The sequence below is a fragment of the Polyodon spathula genome, chromosome 1, assembly GCF_017654505.1.
Source record: "Polyodon spathula isolate WHYD16114869_AA chromosome 1, ASM1765450v1, whole genome shotgun sequence".
Classification (NCBI taxonomy): Eukaryota; Metazoa; Chordata; class Actinopteri; order Acipenseriformes; family Polyodontidae; genus Polyodon; species Polyodon spathula.
The window spans coordinates 102727902-102750662 of record NC_054534.1 but is presented as its reverse complement, the minus strand read 5'-3'; the positions used below and the strand labels follow the sequence as shown (position 1 = coordinate 102750662).

Here is a 22761-nt window from a genome sequence, read left to right as displayed (position 1 = left end):
TTCCAGAACTGTAACAGTAACCTCCTTTACAAACAGTGTTTTCATTTCACGTTGTGCCTGGGCAAAGTCCACAGCTAAGCACACGTCTTAAACACACAGGTTCTCTCAATGGCTCTTTTCATGCTTTGATTTTACTTTTTAAAATATACTGTAACCCTCTGAAATGCAGCTTTGTTCCGGTCAGTATTCACTGGCAGGTTTGGATGCTGAAATCGACTTTAGTCAATCCCTGTTTCTGTGATACTACAGTGTGTTATACTTTAATATCACTCGAATGGATTATTTTGTTATTCGGGTGGCAACACTAAGGATTTGTCATATATACAGTATTTATTAATACACCAATAAATGTACAATAATGAGAAGACAACAGCCCTATACCAGTATTTTGTGACAAGAGAAATCTCTTCTGCAAATCTCTGTAATTTTCATACAGAGGTAAAGCTTCAAACAGCTGCATTTTAAAGCAATCTGTCACAGAACGACTGGTTTGATTAAAGTCAAAGTAGAAGCAGCATTTAACTGACTTTTTTTATTAAAAACTAGTATCTTAAAAACTAGACCAAAGCACTTGTCATAAAAGCAGAGGGCGCATCTAGTCTACCACAACTGTCTTTGATTGCATACACTCGGAAAGTTACAAGGCATAAGAAATCAATTCATTTATTACGTATTTTATAGCATTGTAAAAAGCATGTCTGTAGTTGGAGATTAGGTCATGCTGAAAATGTTTTAACCATTCAGGTTGCAGTGTTTTTGTCCCATGCCTGAACAGTCCAAATTCCCTTTTCATTCTTTCTTTATTTTGTTAAACGAAAACAACTTTTTCGCAACTACTATTGCAAATTTTAATTGTAACACGTACTGTACCTTATACAAATTGGAATACACCAATACTGTAATAATTAGGTAGGTAGCAAGGTTAAAGTCTCAGATCATTGCAAATCCAATTTGCCATATCCTAATGAACGGACCCTTTTAAAATGACAAACTGCAAGTTCAGCTGTGCTATCTCGTGAGACTTGTTAATTTAATCTATCTAATTACAACAGCAGTTTGTTGAAATACAGTATTTACACCAACCTTGTAATGTGTGGGGAGGGGGGGTGTGAAAATGGAATGTATTCACATTTTTGAAAAGGCTTGTATGCATTTTAGCGTTTGTTTTTTAAACTTTTCTGAAATATGATGCAAGAAAAACAGAAAAAGCAGTCCTCCCCCTTTAAGCTATAGTTAAAAAAACAACTCTGTACACGCAGGCCTACACATTACCATACGTATCTTTACTGTATGTATTCTCCCTGTTGCAGTGGCGGCCGGTGGCTAATATTGTTGGGTGGTCACACCTCAGATGCAGGTGAAGGGGTGGAGGTGGGGCCCAGTGGACCTGTTTCTTGCTGGAAGCGATTCAAAAAGTTTGCTCTGCGATGTCTTATCGTGGCAAACTTTTCAATTACTTTATTATCAGGAATGTCAGCCATCATGGCTTTTTCAATTGATAACATAGCTAAAGCATTTAATTGCTTGGTTGTCATACTGTTTCTCAAGAAGGTTTTTATCTGCTTCAGTGTTGAGAAACACCATTTCTCCTCTACTGTAGTCATCGGAGTGGTAATAACTATCTTCATTAGTTTAGTAATCTCCAGAAATGTTCTGTCCAAGTTGTTATACTGTATATGAGGAACTGTGTAAATCGTGATTTCACAGGCTGCATTGAAATTGTAAAATTAGCCCAATACCACAAATTTTACAACAGACTTAAGAAACCAAAATACATTATTTCATAATCATTATTTGTATTTCATGGGACACGGTAAACCAAATATTCGCTTCAAAATCATTGATCAAATCCTGCATCCAGCCATCGATAAATCCACCTCTCATTCATCCTACTCTCTTACTTGCAAGGATTGCTCCTCTCTTTCAGAACAAAATCAACACCATTTATTCAACGCTCTTCTCCCACAAACCCAGTATAGTATTTGACCACTTTGACTCCCCTCTGATTGCTCCTCCTGCTCTCTCTTCCTTCCCCCCCCCCCCTCTCTCCATTACTGATGTCTCCAGCCTACTGTTGAAAATCAACTACTGTCACATGCCCCTTGGACTCCTGGCCAACAAATGTCGCCCGTCTCAGTGCTGTTGGCCTTGCTCCTTCCATTATGCACACTCTCAATTGCTATTTCAGGTTTTTCACTCCATCTTATTCGTATGATTCTGTACGACACACGCATCCACGATGTTTAGAATTCATATCCTTGCCCTGTACTTAATGTAATTTGCCGGTAGTTCATGGTCCACTATGAAAGGCACTATATAAAATAAAGATTGATTGATTAACGAAACTGTACAGGTCTGTATACATAATGCAGTATCCAACAGGAGTTTTACACAGCAATGGAGTTAAGCTCTTCATAAGAACATATGAAAGTTTACAAACAAGAGAGGTCATTCAGCCCATCTTGCTCGTTCGGTTGTTAGTAGCTCATGTCTTCTGTTCTGAATGCCCCTTTGTCTAATCTCCATTTGTTACCCCTAGTCTTTGTTTCTTTTTTCAGGTCGAAAAAGTCACTAGGGTTAACACTGTCAATACCTTTTAGAATTTCGAATGCTTGAATCAGGTCGCCGCATAGTCCTTCTTTGTTCAAGATTGAATAGAATAGATTTTGTAGCAGTGACCAGAACTGAACACAGTATTCAAGATGAGGTCTTACTAATGCATTGTACAGTTTTAACATTACTTCCCTTGATTTAAGTTCAACACTTTTCACAGCATCTATCTATATCTGTCTATCTATCCGAGCATCTTGTTGGCCTTTATTATAGCTTCTCCACATTGTCTACATGAAGCCATTATTCAGTCAACAAACTTTTTCATAGGTCTTTTTCATACATTACTTCTTCAACTTCAGTATCTCCCATATATTTGTAATGAACATTATTACTGTCTGCGTGCAGTACCTTACTTCTCTATTAAATGGCATTTGCCATGTGTCTGCTTAGTTCTGAATGCTGTCTAGATCATTTTGAATGACCTTTGCAGCTGCAACAGTGTTTGCCACTCCTCCTATTTTTGTGTCATCTGAAAATGTAGCAAGTTTGCTTACTATACCAGAATCTAAATCATTAATGTAGATTAGGAATAGCAGAGGACTTAATACTGATCCCTGTGGTACTCCACTGGTTACCTCACTCCACTATGAGGTTTCTCCTCTAATCAGTACTTTCTGTTTTCTACATGTTAACCACTCCCTAATCCATGTACATGCGTTTCTCTGAATCCTTACTGCGTTCAGTTTGAGAATTAATCTTATGTGGGACTGTCAAAAGCTTTCTGGAAATCTAAATAAACCATGTCAAATGCTTTGCAATTATCCACTGTCTATTTTTGATCTATTTAACGTCCTGCAATGTTACTGTAGATCACTACCGAGAATCGGCTGTTGACTGGCATTTAGATTCAAGTATTCACCAAAAGAGAAAGGCAGACATCCAGAGCAGTACAGGTTTACTTGCAAAGAAACAAAAAACTGTGACTTCCATGTTCCAAAAGTCCACTGAAAACAGTGAAGCACGAAACACATAACATTTTGACCTGATGCATTTCTTTGCGCAAATATCCCTCTTGAAAAATTGGACAACCAAAAGTTACGTACATTTTTCAAACGATGGAGTGATCACAAGCAGGAGATTATGGAATTAGTAAAACAGTCTGGTTGCTTGTCAGTGATCACCGATGAGTCGACTGATGCCCAAGATCAATGGCTTGTGAAATGTTGTTGTAATTAACAGCTTGTAGGTAAAGTGCATCGTACTTCAACTGGCAAATGTGAGTGGCGCTGCGTCTCCTGATTGCAAAAATTGTGCAGTGTAAGCCTGGCTTAACTTTGATGTTAATTTTGATAATGTTAGTGCATTTATCTCTATTTGATGTTTAAAAAATAATAAATCTGTATACATAATTTATAACATAGTTCTGTGCACATTCCACAAAATATGATACTTTACCCTTGGCACTGCCGTGAATTTTAAAGAAAATTTCCGCAATTTTATATATCAAGCATACTTATTGCATTTTCAGCATTTTTTTAAACATTCTGTTTTATACACCGTTTTAAGTCAATCCATAAGGAAGTCTTATTAAGCACTGGATATACTTTACCGGTTTCCTCTAGTACACCATCCGGGAAAGCTACCCGATATTCATCAAAACAGTCACTATGCAGCAATTTTGCAGCTCAAGGTGCTTTCTGAAGGCAAACTGTTCTTGTGTGTGAGAGATGATAATGATGTCACAACTGTGCAAGGAAGCTGTGTCAATCTTCTGTGATATTTGGGCCCCTTGGTCTTTTTGGCATTGGTGGCAGGTTCTCAGAGAGGCTGGATTCCAGTGTTCTAACAGATGCTCGGATGTCCTGAATGCTTTGAACATATTGAGTTACCACTTCATTTGCATCAACAGATGTAATATTCCTTGCCTGGAGTTTCCTATACAAAATATCCACCTCTAACATGCAGCCTAGAGTATCATTTTGAACTGTCTTAGAGGTGCCTTTAAAGACTATGGCCTTCCTCAAGTGTGTTTTTCAGTGCCTGAAGCTATCAAGCTTTGAAACAAAATCTACCAGCCCAAGAAACACACCAGGATTGGAAGACGTTGATGATTCATCGTGACCTCATCAGGCCAATCAAAAGCCACAGAACTTTATGCATTCAACGACGTGTGTAAGTAGGTGTCAGTCTGTAGACACTCCTTCATTGTGCTTCTTTATGGCATTTCAGTAAGCAGTGCTGAGCTGGACAGCAATATTCATTCTCCTTAACATACCTAGACACATTTCACATGTCTTATGAACTCTTGAGTTGTCATGTTTTTTTGTTTTATATAGAGGAGAGATGTTGCAGGTTTGCAACTCTGGTTCTTGACCATGCTGCATCAATGTCACCCTGAGCCTCAGCAAAAAGCAGGCAAGGAAAGCAATATAGTGCATAGTGGTTTTCACCTGCACAACCCCATGGCCTAAGCTTCTACAATGCACTCCATTTATAAGAATCACAACCATCCTGGATGTTTTGATTCTTATAAGCGGACCGATATGATTACTGTGGTAAAGTACTGCAGAATCAGTATGTTAGTTTGACAATAAGAGCTTGTTCCCTGCAGTGTAATGGGTTGACCACTAGATGTCATGAGTTCCCGCAGGTACGCACGCCCACGAAAAATCTATTATGGATAATGGTCAATTGGTTAACTGCTTGTTAATGTTAATGACACCTCGATAAAAAGGGCTTAGCCAATAGCTTTGTCTGTGTGTGTGGGGGGGGGGGGAGATGTTTTCATTTGTTGTATTTGTTTAGTTGTGTAAACATCTTATCCGCCCTAATGTCAGACAGGGATGGGATTGGACAGGCAAAGTATTGTTCAGTTAGTGCTCCAAATGACAGCGAAGTGTATTTTGACTGTTCTGTTTTATCAGCGGTTGTTTCCCCACCGTAACATATGGTATCGAACACACGTCACGGATGTGCTGAATCTTTTCTTTTTTGTTGTTTTGTTTTTTGTTTGTTTTAAAATTTTATATTAAAAAAATACTTACAGGAGAACAAAAAAAATCACAAGACAACGTAAATACCGCTGTAGAAAATTTACATTATCACTTAGAACAATATTAAGTTATATTGCAAACTCACATTGGTTTTGTATTTCACTCTTTGACGATAACTTTTTGTTCAAACAATTTAGTTATTGATCTAACTTCCAGAAAATGACTTTATGAACAAAAAATGAAAATGACCAAAAGCAGAATAAAAAGATCAATTAACTATTTACTTAGGTGACAGCAGTCTCACTGACAGTATTGTGTGAAAGCAAACTTTTCTGCTATTACTAAAACAAGCTAATCTACAAAAAATCGCGTGTTTTCAGCTGCTGCAAATCTGTAACTTCTCTCTTCCAATTCAATGCAAGTATTGTGAATGGACAAAATGCTTTTCTTTTTTCACAGCTCTGGGAATCATTTGTTTCAATTCCGGTAGGCCAGCAAGATAAAGTGACACTTACGTTCCTAACGGCAGTATTTAGTTGCTTTTGGATGTTATACTCAACTTTTTTTTTTTTTTAATCAACATTTTAATTTTAAAATCCTCAAAACTGAGTTTTTTGTTTGTTTACTGACATTTTTTCCATTTCATTACATATTCTCGCAGACACCCCCGGCTCTGGGCAGCTAACGTTCCGTGCCAGTATCAGGTACAAAAGGATGCTGGCACAGCATGGTGCTGACACTCCAGGGCACGGCAAGTGTTTTAACAAAAATCATGGAAACAATGTGGCACTCTTTCACAACAGTGACAGAACAATGCCAGCACGGTGCTGCAGTGGAAACCAGGTATCTGTCACATTACTATTAGCAAACGCTGCCATCAGCATTTTAAATACAGTATGCAGATGTCTCAGTGATTGAGCACCACTGACAATACATCAAAACAAGTCCTTGTGTGTAAGCAGCTTGTTATATGATCACGATTGTTTTTACCCAAGGATGCAGAATCCTATTTTACTATAGTATACTTGAGAAGCAATCGTCTCGTGGGGGAGTCTAGTTTAACTGCCGTGCGGTGTTATGTGTAATGGCTTTTGAATTAAAATGACTTTACAGTATTTTACTGTTAGGACTAACACTGCATTTAAGCATCTGTGGCTTACTTATTTTCAGTTGTGATGCAAATCGCAGTTGTTCACGTAGCGGAGATGCAAAACTCTGCAATCCCCCCCCCCCCCCCCCCCCCCCTTACATGCATATCACACAATAACACTGCTGTACTCAATGTGTATTCAATGAATATGTACTCACTTCATTGAAACACATTTTCACTACCAAAGAACACAAACATTCCTGCACAATGCAGTGGCACGCACACTGTTTGACGTGTCCAGTGTTTATTGCATCATTGCACGATCCATGCTGCATACGTGCCTAATCACACGAGATGTGATCAAATTCAAAAACAGTGGTTGTACACATCACTGCACTTGATCCAGTACTGTATAACATGTAGTCAGTTTGCACTGAAATGAATCTTATAGGTGGACTGCTGGATTCTTACAAGCTGGGTATTTTAGCACTGTTAGTATAGGAATGATTTTGTCCCAGTGGTTTTGATCATTATATGCGGTTGACTCTTATATCAGCGATTCTTATAAACTGAGTGCTCTGTACCACGACTCGTTAAAGGTTCGAGTGTGTGCCCGTCCTCTGTCACTAATCACCTGCACTCACTTTTGTGGAGGTCTGCAGGATCCCGACCTTTTGATCTGCAATTTCTACACTTCCTCTACTGTAGCAAAACTATCAGCAAGCAAAAATTCTACTGTATTCATGTCTTCTTTTTTTGAATAACTTAGAATATTAAAACCTGGCAACTGAATATAAAAAGAAAAATTGCCGAACAGCAAGACATTACTGAGCTTAATTTAAAGCACTGACAAAGATAATTACACACTAATTTTATTTTAATATTTAACCAGCTTAAATGTTTTCTGTCTTTCTGCAAAGTAGCACACCACGCGAGCCTGAGGAGCAAAGTCGTGCTGCTCACATTTACAGTCCTTGGTGTCTTGGCACATGCGCGTTGATCGCCTGATCACCGTGTGCGCTAACTGGCTACGCTCCATCCAGACTTTTTTTTTTTGCCAATCATAGCCAGTCCTGGCTGATGGCTGGTTGCTACTATGCACGGCGGATTTCAGTGCTCACATTTCTGAGCGAGCACAGCCTGGCTTCAGCCCATTAAACAGATGGGATGAATGGCATTGTTGATGTGCCAGTGTCATGTGAGAGGGGAAAATGAAACGCACACCACCTAAAAGAAGGGAAGCGCAATTCATTAGTAAGAGACTAGGGGTTTGGCGAGCAATCCAGCAGCCCCTGCCTTGTTGTTTATATCACTTTACATACCACACTTTGTTTCCGTCCTAACATCACAGTGACTTTTCAGAAAGCACCCCTCTATCTATCTCTTAAACGTGTATTCTCTCCCAATACAGCTGCTGCACACCAGACTGCAACCATGAACCTGCCCCCTGTATATTAAAAACTTAATGAAATTCATAATGAACATGAAAAATAAATGCCAATTTAGTATACATAGTATTTACCCTACAACTACTAACATAATACTGTACCTGCAAAATAAATATTATATTCTGCAATTTTGCAGATGTTGTATTATTATTTTATTATTATTATTATTATTATTATTATTATTATTATTATTATTATTAATTGCCATTTTGACGGAGGACACAGATACACACAGACTCATTTAGAAAGCAGTGAGTGGGAATCTCTTGGTTAGTGTAATCCGCCACACAGAAGACAGGCGTCTGTATCCTTTTTTTTAGGTCCTAAAGTGGTCACTAATGAATAAACAAAACACAGTTTTGTGCCCACAGGTTATTTTGGACTATAACAGCTGAATGAAATGAGCAAATGTTTTTAGGGTTCGTTGTGAAATGAGTTGGTTACTTGATGTCTGATGCCACATTATAAATGGAGTAAATTAAAACGATGGGATTGTTTCTGCAAGTTAAGCACATTCTGTAATTAAAACCTTTTTCAGCATGTGCACTTGCATAGCTTTCGTGAAAACTCCTTATCCGTGAAAATAATGCAGTTAGTAATTTGCGATGTGGAGAATTCTTGTACAGTCTGAGATGCTGAACCTAAAAATAATTTGACATGTAAAAACCTGCGTACGAAAACAGTTCTATACATTGAAAATCAAAATAACGAAGATGTTTTAAAGGGTTAATAAATGGTATCTACTTCACCTTAAGAAAATGCATTTTGAAAGAGAGATATGTATGTGTGTGTGTGTGTGTGTGTGTGTGTGTGTATATATATATATATATATACACACACACACATACATACATACATACATACATATATATATATATATATATATATATATATATATATGATCTATATGCATGAATGCATCGTAGGAATATATAATTTACGTAAAATGCATTATTACCCACAGTTTTAGAAGAGGTCTTCTTTATGCATTTGTTGATAATAATAATAATAATAATAATAATATAATAATAATAATAATAATAATAATAATAATATCTACTGTTATGCAAGCCTTGCTAAAATGTTAACAAGTGAGAAAACTAAGAATCGAGTTTGCAAACGAGTATTGAACAGCATCACGAGGACATTCTCCAGTTCAACAGGTTCTATTCGACTGTATATATTGTATCTAGTTATAGTATAAGGCTACACTGAAATGAACTAAACACACACGCAACCAACAACTAGTGCGACTGGTACAGCAAGAATGTCGATTTGAAAATATACTGATTCCATATTATGTTTTCATTCACAATGATAACGCCATCCCCTTCGGCAATTATTTACAATAATATAAAGTGTAGTGCAATAAACAAACTGGCTCTACCTTGACAATACCGTACATCGAAACTGAACTGTAAAATACTCATCTTTTATCAAACTGAGGTTTATTTGTATGATTTATTCGCAATGTCCTAAAAAACTGATTAAGAGCTGTTATCAATCGTTTGGCAGTTCACGAGATCTATGCCGTTCTGTAAGCAGTTTAAAAACACGCTCGTTTTATCTTGAAAACTCTCAACCGCCAAAGAAACCAAAAGTGAAAACACTTGAAATACGTTAAATCAAAATCTGAGCGAAATGACAAGTGGTACTCCAGGGAAAGCGACTGAAAACGTCGGAATGTTGATAAACAAGAAAGAAAGAAAAAAACATGGCGAAAGTGGCTTGGTTGTTATACTGTCAGATCATTTTTTTCAGCACCAACAGATTCAAGGCTTTTGTTTCGACCAAAGCGGTCATTTGCATGAAGAACCAACAGGGCTCCTTGTACCTACTGCCGCCACCGCCGCTGTTTTCCTAGATTACTCAGGGAAAAGCAACGAAAAGATAATTTTTCTTTACTGCACAGATAAATCGTCAGCAAACATTACCAGCGTTAACAAATAACACCACTAACAACCACATCTTCCACTTGCTTTACAAAATATAACCCACTGGACCGATATGGTCACAACAATTGTTATTTTAAAATAACAAAAATACATTGAGAAAAGCAGACACATACCTTAGTGCCCCAGACAACCGGGGAGTTCTTCTCGTTCACTATCTGCTTTCCCCCTATCTCTCGCTCTCTGTGTGTGTGTGTCTCTCTCTCTCTCTCTCTCTCTCTCTCTCACCCTCTCTCTCTCTCTCTCTCTCTCTCTCTCTCTCTCACCCTCTCTCTCTCTCTCTCTCTCTCTCTCTCTCTCTCTCTCTCTCTCTCTCTCTCTCTCTCTCTCTCCTGTGCAATTGACAGTCAGACTCAGATTAACCAATTCACGCAACTCTGAATCTATTTACCGAGATAATTTACTACATTCACAACTCAACACAGTGCCAGAAGAGATGTGTATTATTATTATTATTATTATTATTATTATTATTATTATTATTATTATTATTATACCAACCATCTCAGTTTCTGGACAGTGCAACCCAAACTTTTTTTTTTTTGGTAACTATTTCTAAAAGGTTTTTTTTTGTTTGTTTTTTTTTTAATCGTTATGTCCACATTCTATTTTAACTTGATTGTTGTTCGCATGTTTTAATTTCTTTTTTAAAGTTAACTGCCTAGTGCAAGCACATCATCTTATTTATTATTTTGTAACGTAAGACTCCCGTTGCATAGTAGTTTGATCCACTCCAGTTTTGGTGTGCTCTTAATTAGACAAACGTGAACAATTAGACACACCACACAGCTTTCATTTATATAGGCAAAATTTGGGTTAACCTGTAAAACAAATGCCCATAGTCTGTCGATTTGATTTACGTCTTCTTGTATTTGGAACAATATAGGCCACTTTTCACGAAAGCAAGACCTTTCTGGACCACTATACCTCAAAACACACCATAAAACAAACGTACAGGTATTTTAAGTATATCACTTTAGCTACATAACAAAGCAAAATTGTCATTTAGTACATAAAGAAAGAAATAAAACCCACTGGCGGTATAGAGAGCGGAGTAAGAATCAATATATGATCACGATACAGGGGGATCTAGGCCAATTGCACACTCCGGAGTGTGTCTATTTAAAATGAATGTGCTGATAGCACCAATTCGCTATTTTACTCTTTAGTGGGGCTCTCCCTTATGTTAATTAAAACCCAGCTTCTACCAGTCTACAGTACCGTCTGTAGCTCCCATCTGTGGCTTGTCTCATTAATGAGCTGCATAAGAACTGCACCATACTCTTAGAACCACATGGTGGTTTCAGTGGAACACTTGTTGTGTTTATGTTCCATATAGAACCATTCAGAACAACAGAGCTGGGGTTCTTTATAATGAGTTGATAAAACCCCTAATTAATACAAAAAATGAAACATCCGATCTGTTTAATTTAAAACTCGTGATAAAGAACCTTGCTATTCAGAGTGGTAAACCTATAGCATCACAATAACCTTCTATCTGAGAGTCCACAAAAGAAATACATACAAATGAATACCTATTGAAAATAATATAATTCCACTATAGCTTTACTTTAGGCACAAGATACAATGTCCCTGATGAGAAATCGGTCGCACGCAAGGTTTAGCTTCAGAAAGAGCTAATGTTTCGTTGCCCGTCCTCGAAGAGGATGCAATTTTTACTTTATTTTACACATCGTCATTAAAATTAAAAGACCCAAAAAGTGGCATTTAATATTTTCCTACAGACAGCCTATTGGCATAGATTTTGTGTCTTAGATTTAGGAAAATATTTTCGAACAATTTGGTTTTACACGAATACTTTTTGATGGTCATCACTAACCCTGTTACTTGGTATCTAAGAATGTTTATATATCTCGCGAGTTGCGAAAAAAAAAAAAAAAAAAGTTCTAGAAATGAATTAGTTTTTGGGAGTTGTTTCCTCAGTCTTGCGTTTAGTTTTTTTTTTTTTTGTGTGTCCTCATCCAAAATAGGGATCATTATGTGCTGACTATAGCTGTCGGTCTGGTACCCTTGACACAAGAGAATTTACTGAATGTAATTAAAGGCAATTGGCAGAGAAATACAATCCATTTTAACAACAGCGGCATGAAGCTACTCAGCGCAACCAAGTAAGTTCCTTCTAGTTTACACAGTCAATGCTGTTCCTTTCTGAAAGGTGTTTCAATTATTGTATTAAATTGTTTAGATGGTTGTATTCCTATATGTGCCCTTACACATTCTATCCATTGTCCTCTGTACTGGAAAGTGTACACCGTTTGAGGAGTACATATATACTCGCTCAGTCAAGCAGGATGTAACACGTGTTAACTAGTGCCACCTGAAAAGGGACCCGTGTAGACTAATGATAGATAGGGGACAGAACTCCTAAAGAATTTCAAAAAAGGATAACTTTTTATAGGAGGAAATAAAGGTTCAAGTTCACAGTACAGCAGCTGATAAAGGCTAGGGAAATGAAATTTGCAGTTAGGGTAGACAAGTTTCGCATCCAGCCTCAATGGAAATGTATTATTATTATTATTATTATTATTATTATTATTATTATTATTTACTTTGTTAAAACAACCAGCATTGTCGTTCTACACTTTTGTTATTTAAAGTATTGCTTATCTAGCCGGTGTGATGCTGTGTACTCTACACTGGGGTTGCTAACTGAAGACAGCTCACTTGACAAGAAAAAAAAAACAAAAAAAAAAACGAATTTAACATGAAACGGTTTTAATGTTGCTGTTTTAATGTATTACGTGCTATTACAATACCCCTCTGCCTGCTACGGTCTGATTTCGCTCATATTTTTCACGCACACAGTCACATTCCGAACACTTGTCTCCACACTAACAGCCTACTGGAACTGTCAGTTCGTTTAATCACCCACAACAGAGGAAAACCATTGGCGATTCAAACGTCTATCAACTCTGATAGCGTTATTAGCCCAGCCCCTCTGAGGCAAGCATGGAAATTAGCTGTCAAAAAAAATAAAAATAATAATAACCACTCAAAATGATTGGCTAGCTTCAAGATCACATTCCAAAGCCACATGCGCACGCCCCCTTATCCACCGTCTCACCTGTGCCCAATGCGTCTTAATTATTTCTCTGATTGGCTAATCCAACGAAGGGGCGGGAAGGGGGATCCTTATTGGATATTAGTAAAAGTCACTCAAGATAACCCTAATCCTAACGACACCAAAACCATACGAAACCACAGATATCGTGTACTTGTTAAATTACTACATTGGTGTCTTGTACAGGGTACATGTTTATTCAAGAACAAGCGCCTCACTGTAACCACTCGAGTAATTATCCCCGCCCGTCTCTCACGCCTATTGGCTATCATAACCCTAAAAAGAAAGTAAACTCATGCAATTGGTTTCTACTGCAGTCAGCAAATCGAGGTTTCCGCAAGAAAATTAATACATTTTTATTTACAACTATATATTTTTATACGCGCTCTTTTATTATAATTTGTAATTAAACGTATTTTCTATACTGACTGTCTTTAAAAAAATAAAGAAAAAAACAGTTTCATTGGAACATTCGTTTATTTTGTCTTATCTGTGCTGGTTATCCCATGATGCAGTGCAGTGTTTTGTAAGTCTCCAGTTTAATGTGGCTTATTTTCCCCAATCGAAGATGGCGGTGCAGGAATCAGCTGCTCAACTCTCCATGGCACTGAAGGTCCAGGAATATCCAACTTTAAAGGTGTGGTATTCAACTTCAAACACGACAGCCAGGACCGATGAACACGTAGAAAACGCTGTTTAATAATCTCAGAGTGAGACATGGGTGTGTGGCTTCATCTGAGATTGGTGTCAGACACGTCTCTGTTTGGTACAGTATTATATCTGAACTAAAACGTTTTTCAGAGTCAAGTGCTTAAACAACAGTCCTCATGATGGTGAAATGTACGTGACGTTATTGTTAATGTTTTAACGTCTTGTGAGGCTCACATAACGAGTTCTGTTTGTCAGCAAATTTGTAGCCTACGCCTAGTTTTTGTCAGAGTTAAAAAAAAAAAAAAAAAAAAAAAAAAAAAAAAAAAAAACCTATTCCCCAAAATTACGTTTGGGCATTTTGATTCAGTGCCGTTGAGCAAAGCAAACCCCAATCAACCGTCCCTGTCAAGTAAATCATCCTGACAGTGAAAAGTTAATTTTTTTAACAGTATTTTTATGTATTATAATTTCTTTCCTTAACGAGTGTGAAGCATTGTCTGTAATTATCACGATCAGCGGTCGTTTTACAGTTAGGACTAACCTATCCAACAGCTGTTTGCTAAAACGTTTGTAAAACGGAAGTCCATATGATCCCTGGCTGTGAGTGTCAGTGATTTTCGATTGTATTGCATTGACGAGCATGCAGACTGGTTGCCTTTCAGTCACGTTGCTTGCTAAATGTATGGAACAACACTTGCAAACACGTATTCTAATGTTATCGTTTTTGTAGGACACACGGAGGAAATAAGACTAGCATAGCAGTTTCACCCATTCCATGTATTACTAGGAGCCAGAGTAGCTATAGCGTATAATTAACAATTTCTGGTGTGTTTTATTGAAGTCATAGTAAAACCAGGAATGGATCAAGCTGACATGCAGTGGGAGTCTTGTTTCCATCCCTGGGGACAACTAAACAGTTTATATAGCCTTCCCTGTGTAAGGTGAATTATGTTAATATAAACATTCCACACTGCTCATTACTGTGCATTGAATGTAATAATCATTTATTCAACTCTCATATTATGACAAGCTACAACCAAGAAGTTTGACCAGACCATGGGTTGTTAGCCTGGTTTAGTTGTTTTAACATTTATATTAAATGTTTCACAAGATGCATGAACATGTTAAATGCAAATATGCCATTGTCTAATGTCTCTGAATAATGGCATAACATCCGGTAGAAAAAACAAATAGCAACATTGCAAAGTTCAAATACAGTATTGCAACATTGTTAAGCTTGGCATGGCATGAAATTCCCTGCACCAATCCTGAGTTTCAGAACTACCTTAAATGTATTTATATTCTTGAAATGATTATTTAGTTTGATGTTAAATGCATTGTACCTCCTTTTATAGCTGTCTGAACAACTCCTAATAAACCAATCTGATTGTTTAAACTCTTGGCACCTGGTCATTTCAGTAATGTACCTAAACAAAGTTCTGTAAACAAAGATTAGGTACAGGACTGAAGTTGCTAGTTCAAGTTTCAAGCCCTGCTACAAAAATCAGGTTTTACCAAAGTGTGGTTTAGGCTTAAGAAATTGGGTCTTCCTCTCCAAAAATGACACCACCTCTATGGCCCTTTCACATGGAATGACACGTGTACAGTGGTACAGCAGATGCTTTGAGAATGCAAAACACAAGTTAATGAATTTCTCTAGATTTAATATTGCAGTTAAACCCAAAATAATGTTGCATGGTTTGAAATGATTTTCAAATTGTAGTAAAATTAGCAGAAACATACTTTAACTTATCCAGCTGACCTACAATTCCACATTTGCAATGTGTACCATGTTTTTATTGAAATAACAAGCATCCCCCCCCCCCCCTCCCCCAAAAATATAGCCTACATAATTGTCATCTGTAGTGCAGCAAATTTACAAAGAAACTTAAGTGACTTAAACACATTTCATTGTAGAAGGCAAACACTCAGATTCAGTATCAATAGTTTATATTCGCAACTTCATTGGAGAACACCTTAAACAGACACACAAGCCCTATTTTGATGCAGTTACAAGACATAACTCAACCTTCTTGTGCTCCGTCATTTGGGTAAGACGTTCTTGTAAGTGACTTTGCAGCTGATACATAGTTCACACGCCCTGGTCTCGTATCTTGTAAAGCGCTTTGTGATGGTGGTCCACTCTGAAAGGAGCTATATAAAAATAAGATTAAAAAATAAAGATTAATCTCAAGAAACAACTTGTTTGCATGAATAACTAATTTCTTGCTAATTTGGGACCACTTTATTCCTTTCTGAAAATGTCCCTTTGCACTTGCTTCAAAATGGCACCCAAAGCATATATTGGTGTGCATAGCACATACATTTGTGTGATTAAGAGAACAGCCGTCACAGTTGCCAGACAGTTGTTTCTTGTATTCTGATGGCGTATTCTGATCATCCTTGTGTCTAGTGTGCAGATCTTCTTGAAAACGTGTCCACATTCAATTTAACGCTACCAATTTTTTTTTTTCATTCTCTTCCTAGTTCAACTCTTAAATTGTGGTGTAGAGCTACTGTTTGGTAAAGTTTTTCAGACTGGGTTAGCTGTTGGTGCTGCATCCAAATTAGTACAGCAGACTGTTTAAAAACAAAATAAAATAAAAAAATACAAGCGCTGGAAGATTGCTTTTAAATACAGTGTTGGTTTGTAAGCTTGTGACTTTTGACCATGCCATTTGAAATACATTGAAAATGAATATTTAACCATGGAAAGGTTATAGAAATGGTGAACAATAATGGCGGTCTCCTTGACCAAGATTAGCTCTAATATTGGACTACCTAATGTTACCTTAGGTTAATTAGTCCAAGACTAGTGTTAATGGGGGCCTGGAAAACTGGCAGGAAGATTTACTTTGTGCTGCACTGATTTACCTTGAGTCCCTAAGGAAAATATATATATATTTTTTTTCTTTCCTGTTTCACAGGTTCCTTATGAGACCTTGAACAAGCGCTTCAGGGCTGCTCAGAAGAATATAGACCGGGAGACAAGTCACGTGACCATGGTTGTGGCAGAGCTGGAGAAGACTCTGAGCAGCTGCCCAGCTGTGGAGTCTGTAGTTTCTTTACTAGACGGGGTTGTGGAGAAACTCAGTGCTCTGAAAAGAAAGGTGAGCATGAAGATCAGTGACCCTTTTAACTCAATTTCAGAGGGAGGTGATTTAATTTGGAAATACAGCATAATAAATGTTACCAACTAGAAGAGAGGAGTTTGGCCTGATGAAAACATAATTTTCTAATATGTTTCTACAGCTTTTTATAATGTATTTGTCTTTTTACATTTTTTTTTTTTTTTTAACAACATGGCTTCTAAAAATAAGTCAGTATGTATAGATGACCCTGTCTTGCATGGTATAAGAAAATGAGAAGCCACTCTTAGACCATAAGACAGGGCCAACAAAAAAGAACTTTGACACAATGTCATTATGCATGTGTTCAGAATTTTAATTGGAAGTCTACAGTACATGAGACGATATGGCAAAATAAGATGTACAGTAATGTCCTGATATCTGGCGTTTTGATTGGCTGAGAATGGTTTCTTTATTTTTTTTCTTTATTTTTTTAATCTTTGTGTCACAGGGCTTCCTCCTTATAATGTTTGAAGTGCTGTCTCTCAGCATCCTTGCTTACCAAGACTGCACAAGATGGCATTTGTAAAGTTATTGTAACCTTGCAACCAGTATCTGCTTACATAAGAATACAACTATTTCTTCTGCAGAGGTATGGAAATTTGCAAAATAGGTGGTTTAAGACGCAAAGGGGGCTATAAAATGCTGTTTACAGCTGCTGGCAAGTCCCGCAAGTCCTGTGTAAAACTGCCAACTGCCGTATGTGCCCTTCTCAACTGCCGCAATGGCTCTCTACATCAGCTACATCAACTAGAGACGCCTGTATTAGGAAGTGTTCAGATGCAAACAGTAATGTGATAACATGATTTGCATGGTTAAGTCACCTCGTTTTTTTATGTCAGTAGTTCAGAAATGTTTACAATACTTACAAGTGGTTTTCTTTCAGTTTAAAAAAATAAATAAAAAAATACTGTAACTACCTTGAATATGTTTCAATTGCCGTTATCCATTTATTTTATTTTCCTTATTTTCACCACAGCGACCAAAACAGTAGGAAATACTGTTCAACATTGTATTACAGTGTTTATTATCATTATTTGTCCATCTTATGATAAAGATAAGTTTCTGTTTTTGAAGTTCATGCATAAATAAAGCTACCAACCATCCCGATTTTCTCTTTTTTAGGTAGCATGTCCCGGCTTCCTCACAAGCTTCTTAAAATCTTTCTTTTGTCCCGCTTTCATGAAAGTCTGTGTTTGGCCATAGCTCAATGGTAATTAAGCACCAGTGATGGACTGAGAAAGATAAACCTAAAGTTACCAACCCCACAATACCAGAGACGGGAGAGGTTTTTAAAGTTGGCCCTAAACTGAAAGAAATTAATCTGTAAATTGTGTTAAACCTTTGCTAAACTGATATTGTTGCTTAATTACCGTGAGGCAGCATGACGATACAACAGTCTTTTACGAAATTCCACAAGTAAAATGCATCTTAAGTATTTTTGTTTTCATTATGTATTTTTATGTTGGAGCTCAGATATAGAATAATATGCAGAACAACAACTAAAGAGTACATTTAAGTTGACTTCAGCACACAGCGCAGCTCCACAGCGCTTGCTGCAACTTAAAAAACCAATAAATAAAAAAAAAAACTTTCCTGGCAGCCCTGACAAGCTCCATGGAGGGGATGGGAGGGGGTGTAGGGAGAAATGATAGTCTAGAGTTAGGAGGGAGCAGAAAAGCGATAGGCAGGTACAAAAGTTTGGAATTGTATGCAATCAGTGTAGCGTGGGAGAAACAAGGAAGGGAAAAGACAAGGTGGGCAGCAGAGTTTTGGATGAGCTGGAGCGGACAGATGGCAGAGGCAGGGAGGCCGGCCAGGAGCGACTTGCAGTAGTCAAAGCAGGACAGTACCAGGATCTGAACTAGTAGCTGCATGGAGTAATCGATGAGGAAGGGTTGAATTCTGCGTATGTTGCTGAGGAAGAAGCGACAGGAGCATGGCCAATAATTAACTTTATATATAAATCCTACACTTTGGCCTTGATTTAAGTGACTTTGGTTCCCTCTACAAACTTTATGGCCATTTTGGGCTTGCCCTTTTTGTTTCCAATTTAGAGCCCTGATAATGTCATGTTAAACTCTCAATACATGCTGTAATCTCCCAAATATGTAATTAAAATATACACAGGTACAGTACATTACATGACACACATGCCTATATCCCCAGATTTTGATGCACTCGTAAAAAAATGTCCCTGAGAAGTTTAATTGCAGTTAGATGAGCTTTTTCTTGATGCATCTAAAAACATAAGGACCAGAGAAAGTTCATACAAATGACACCCCTACGTTCCAGTTGTGGGGCAGAATAACATTTGTAAGGCTGGCTCTCTAGTAGTTACCCAGCATAGTGGAAGATCCCTCGGTCGGCTGGATTGTTGCTTAAGAAGAGAATGACGGCTGGTTTCATAGAGCTTTCCAAAGGTAACATTAGGGTGTCCAAAGGCATGTTTACACTGACGCAGTGGTGGCACTGATGCGGTATACTTTAAGTGCCTCCATCTCAATTTCCTGCTCCACCACATGTTGATTGAAGAAATAAATCCAACAAAATGGCACGTGATCCAGGCAGTAATTGGTCTGAAAAAGAAGTAAGGTTGCTTTCAGTGGTGCAGTCCTAAATCTTAAAGTAGCGGAACACCAATTAAAAATATATGTTAATATGTTCACACTGTTCACAGTCATTTTAAAGAGGAATTTTCCAATAACTACAGTGGTTCTCAAAAGTATTCATCCCCCTTGGACTTTTCCACATTTTATTGAATCAAAATGGATTTGATTGGGAGTTTTTGCCACTGATCAACACAAAAAAAGTCTATAATGTCAAAGTGAAAAATAAAATCTACAAATCTACAAGGGGTGTAAATACTTTTGAGAGCCACTGTATGTAACTTGATAAAACTTGATAGTATTCTTGATGTGTGTTTTTTCAAACCTATACCCAATTGGCAACCTTTGAGATTTTGTTTCCTACTATTGTCACAGTTACAATTGTTTTTTTGGTATTTTTTTTTCTTAATTTTGTCATTTAATCACTCAAATTTTCATAACTGAAACCCAATATAAAACTTTTTAAAACTGAACACAGTTGTTAGCTAGATTGGTAAAAGTGGTATTTATAGAATTGCAATATTTTTGTTCTACAGTAGAACCTTTGAGTTACGACCACCTTGGGTACGAAGTCTGAAATGTCCGTAACTCTGAACATCAGTTTTCAATAATTAATACATTTCTACACCTGCTATCTTGTTTGCCATTCACAGAACTTACAATGTACTACAAGTAATTCATACATTTTGTGTAGCGGTGTCTCTCGTCACCTGGTGCAGTTTGGATAAGAAAACTGCAAAGCAAGATGTACTGAAGTTGACATATTAAATGATTTCTTCTACACAATAAATATATTATTTGGTAGTGCCCATCCTGCCCTTCGAGATTTATCATTTTTTAGGAGGATGCGTGAAAATACGTGGCAAACCACCATTAGTGGTTCTCTACATCGGCATCTGTATTTGCGTATGTGTGTTACGGTTCATTTTCTCTTGCGGTAAAGTTACTCGTTTTTTTAAGCTTATCTTCCTAAAAGTTAACATGTGCAAGTCGGTCTGGCTTGACAGCACAGTGAGCTGTTCTGTGTACCCATGAGGCTGGATCGCTGCCGTTGTTTTGGTACAACTGAAATCTGTCAGAAAGCACGACTGTTTTACTGGAAATGATGACTAACTTGGGTAATCAGTATTTTTAGTCTGCATGTAAATGGTAGTTTAGTAGTGTATAAATAATCTACTTTCTGTAAGTATATAACCTTTTGATCTGTAACCATGCGTTACATGAAACTAGCCAGTCCGGAAACATAAAACAGGGAGATTGTGTGTGTGTGTGTGTGTAGATTTTCTTTAAAGTATTGAGAATGTTGTTGGAATTGGCTTGTTGGGTGTAATTTAAAATTCGGTTTCACTGTGCATGGAACATGCATATTTAACAATGTGATGCTGCTTGGCTGGTTTTTACCTTGTTGGAATGAACACAGAACCACAGGAGTCTGAGCTCATCATTTAAATCAGTGCTTCCTTTTGTGCTTTTGGAATGACTATGTTTTAAGGGTGCTGTGTTTCTAAAGCAGCAGGTGATGAGATGGAAATTGCACTACTTTGTATTTCAGCAGAGGAATGTTATATTTTTGCAGTATAAAAGTCCTTTGTGATTGAAGATCTTTCTTCGGATGGAAATGATTAAAGAATTGTGTGCAGATTGCCATGAGAAATGTGGTATCGCTCAATAGCCACGGTTCTTTTTAGGGAAATGTTAACACTTTTTTACATTTAAAATGTTGAATGCACATTATGTCAAAGACGAGCACAAACACTTGGATTAAGTCTTCAAGTAAGACTTTTAAAAAATTAGGAAACGGCTAAATTGAGATAGCTGGACTTTTCTTTACAAAAAAATACCATTTTGGAAAAGCCACTATAATTAATTTTTTGTATTACCATTAACTAATGAATAGTGAAATCCTTTACTCAGTATACTTAGTTATGGACTGGAGTTGTAGTTTTCATAAACCTTTTACGAGAGGCGAGTCCTATAGCTGTGCGCCCCTTGCAGCTTGCACTTGCCTGTTTCTCACTCCCTAGTAATTTCAAATGAAACCTTAGCAGTACAAGCAGTACTTCCACCAGAGATGTACTGAATGTCATGCATTGTTAGTGTTACCAATTGTATATACTGGAACACAGTACTAAATGCTTGGTAACTCATTTAATTTACTTTGACTAAGTGTCAAATATCAGAATGTAAATGACTGTTTGCTGAAACAAAAGAACATTGGTGTTTTTACTGCTGGAATTGATCAGGTTGATGTCATTGGTAGGGTGTCAGAAATTAATGTGCATTTTATAACATCTGCTATTAAAACAAGTGCACTTAAGAGGAAGGGTGCTGCTTTGTATGTTTAGTAAAGAATAACACACACAGCTTTTGGAGCCACTTCGAATTGGTGTTGTACACAGTAACTTCCGGAGAGATCATTGTATTTAAGAATAGATCTCCTCTCTATCTTAGAAAATATTAGCATTTTCGCACTGCAGAAAACCAAATTGTAATCTAATGGCTGTATATACATTTTCCAGGTTAAATTTTCTGGATCTGTTTTATCTTGACAGGAGCCCAGTTAACCTGGCAGCTCCTCGCAGGGATTGATCAGATGTGGTATCAATGAAGATGCGCTGCAGCTATTATCTACAAACAAAATTTGACTGGGTAGCACTTAGCAGTGGATTGGGTTTAAATACATTCCCAGTTTAGCCAGCTGGGGTCTGCAGGAGGAGATTGCCAGTGCCAGGCGTGCACAGATTTTCACAGCTGCAGTACAGTGAGAATGCCAAAATGCCCTACACCACTCTCCTAATGTTTATTGCCATGTGGTGGACATCTCTATTTTGTTCCAGCAGGTTTCGAAGATTTGCAATTTGCAGAATTGTCTTTGTTCTCAAATCTCAAGTCTCAATATGCTGTCGTTCTTTTGGCAGCTATTTAAACCAGAGATGCGTTTGCAGAGTGAGAAATTGATGTGGCAGGAAGTGTAATTGTTCATTGATTAATGCACTAAGTGCTAAAGCAGTAGGCATTGATTGGCTGCTACAGTAATTCATGCAGTTTCCGTTGAGTTCCAAAGAATCATTTTAGACTGTTTACCAGTGCTAAATGGGTGTGTCGTACACTCTTACTGAAAAGGCAGTTCTCTAGCTCTATCTGCACTACAAAACCACGTCTAGTTAGATTTGTTACCACTTTTGTCCAAGTTGTTTGTGTCTGTGCTGTGACTAAGAACCGTGGCCAAGGTACAGTAGATCGGAACAGTGTACA

At 37.4% G+C, this 22761-nt stretch overlaps 2 protein-coding genes across 3 annotated transcripts in view; one reads left to right on the top strand and one right to left on the bottom strand.

Moving 5' to 3' along the window:
* LOC121325629 (C-terminal-binding protein 1) overlaps nt 1–10232 on the bottom strand; it is a 186133-nt gene extending 175901 nt beyond the window's left edge. Inside the window, exon 1 of the mRNA XM_041268456.1 lies at nt 10153–10232. The gene's annotated coding sequence lies outside the window, so the exon portion shown is untranslated. The remainder of the gene's footprint in view (nt 1–10152) is intronic.
* A 3317-nt stretch (nt 10233–13549) lies between these two features.
* The window catches only part of maea (macrophage erythroblast attacher, E3 ubiquitin ligase), a 34024-nt gene continuing 24812 nt past the window's right edge, over nt 13550–22761 (top strand). The window contains exons 1-2 of one of the 2 annotated variants that reach the window (XM_041268512.1): nt 13550–13755; nt 16697–16879. In XM_041268512.1, coding sequence (XP_041124446.1) covers nt 13687–13755; nt 16697–16879 — 252 coding nt within the window. In that variant the 5' untranslated portion in view covers nt 13550–13686. The remainder of the gene's footprint in view (nt 13756–16696; nt 16880–22761) is intronic. The other variant, XM_041268521.1, reaches the window with a different exon arrangement.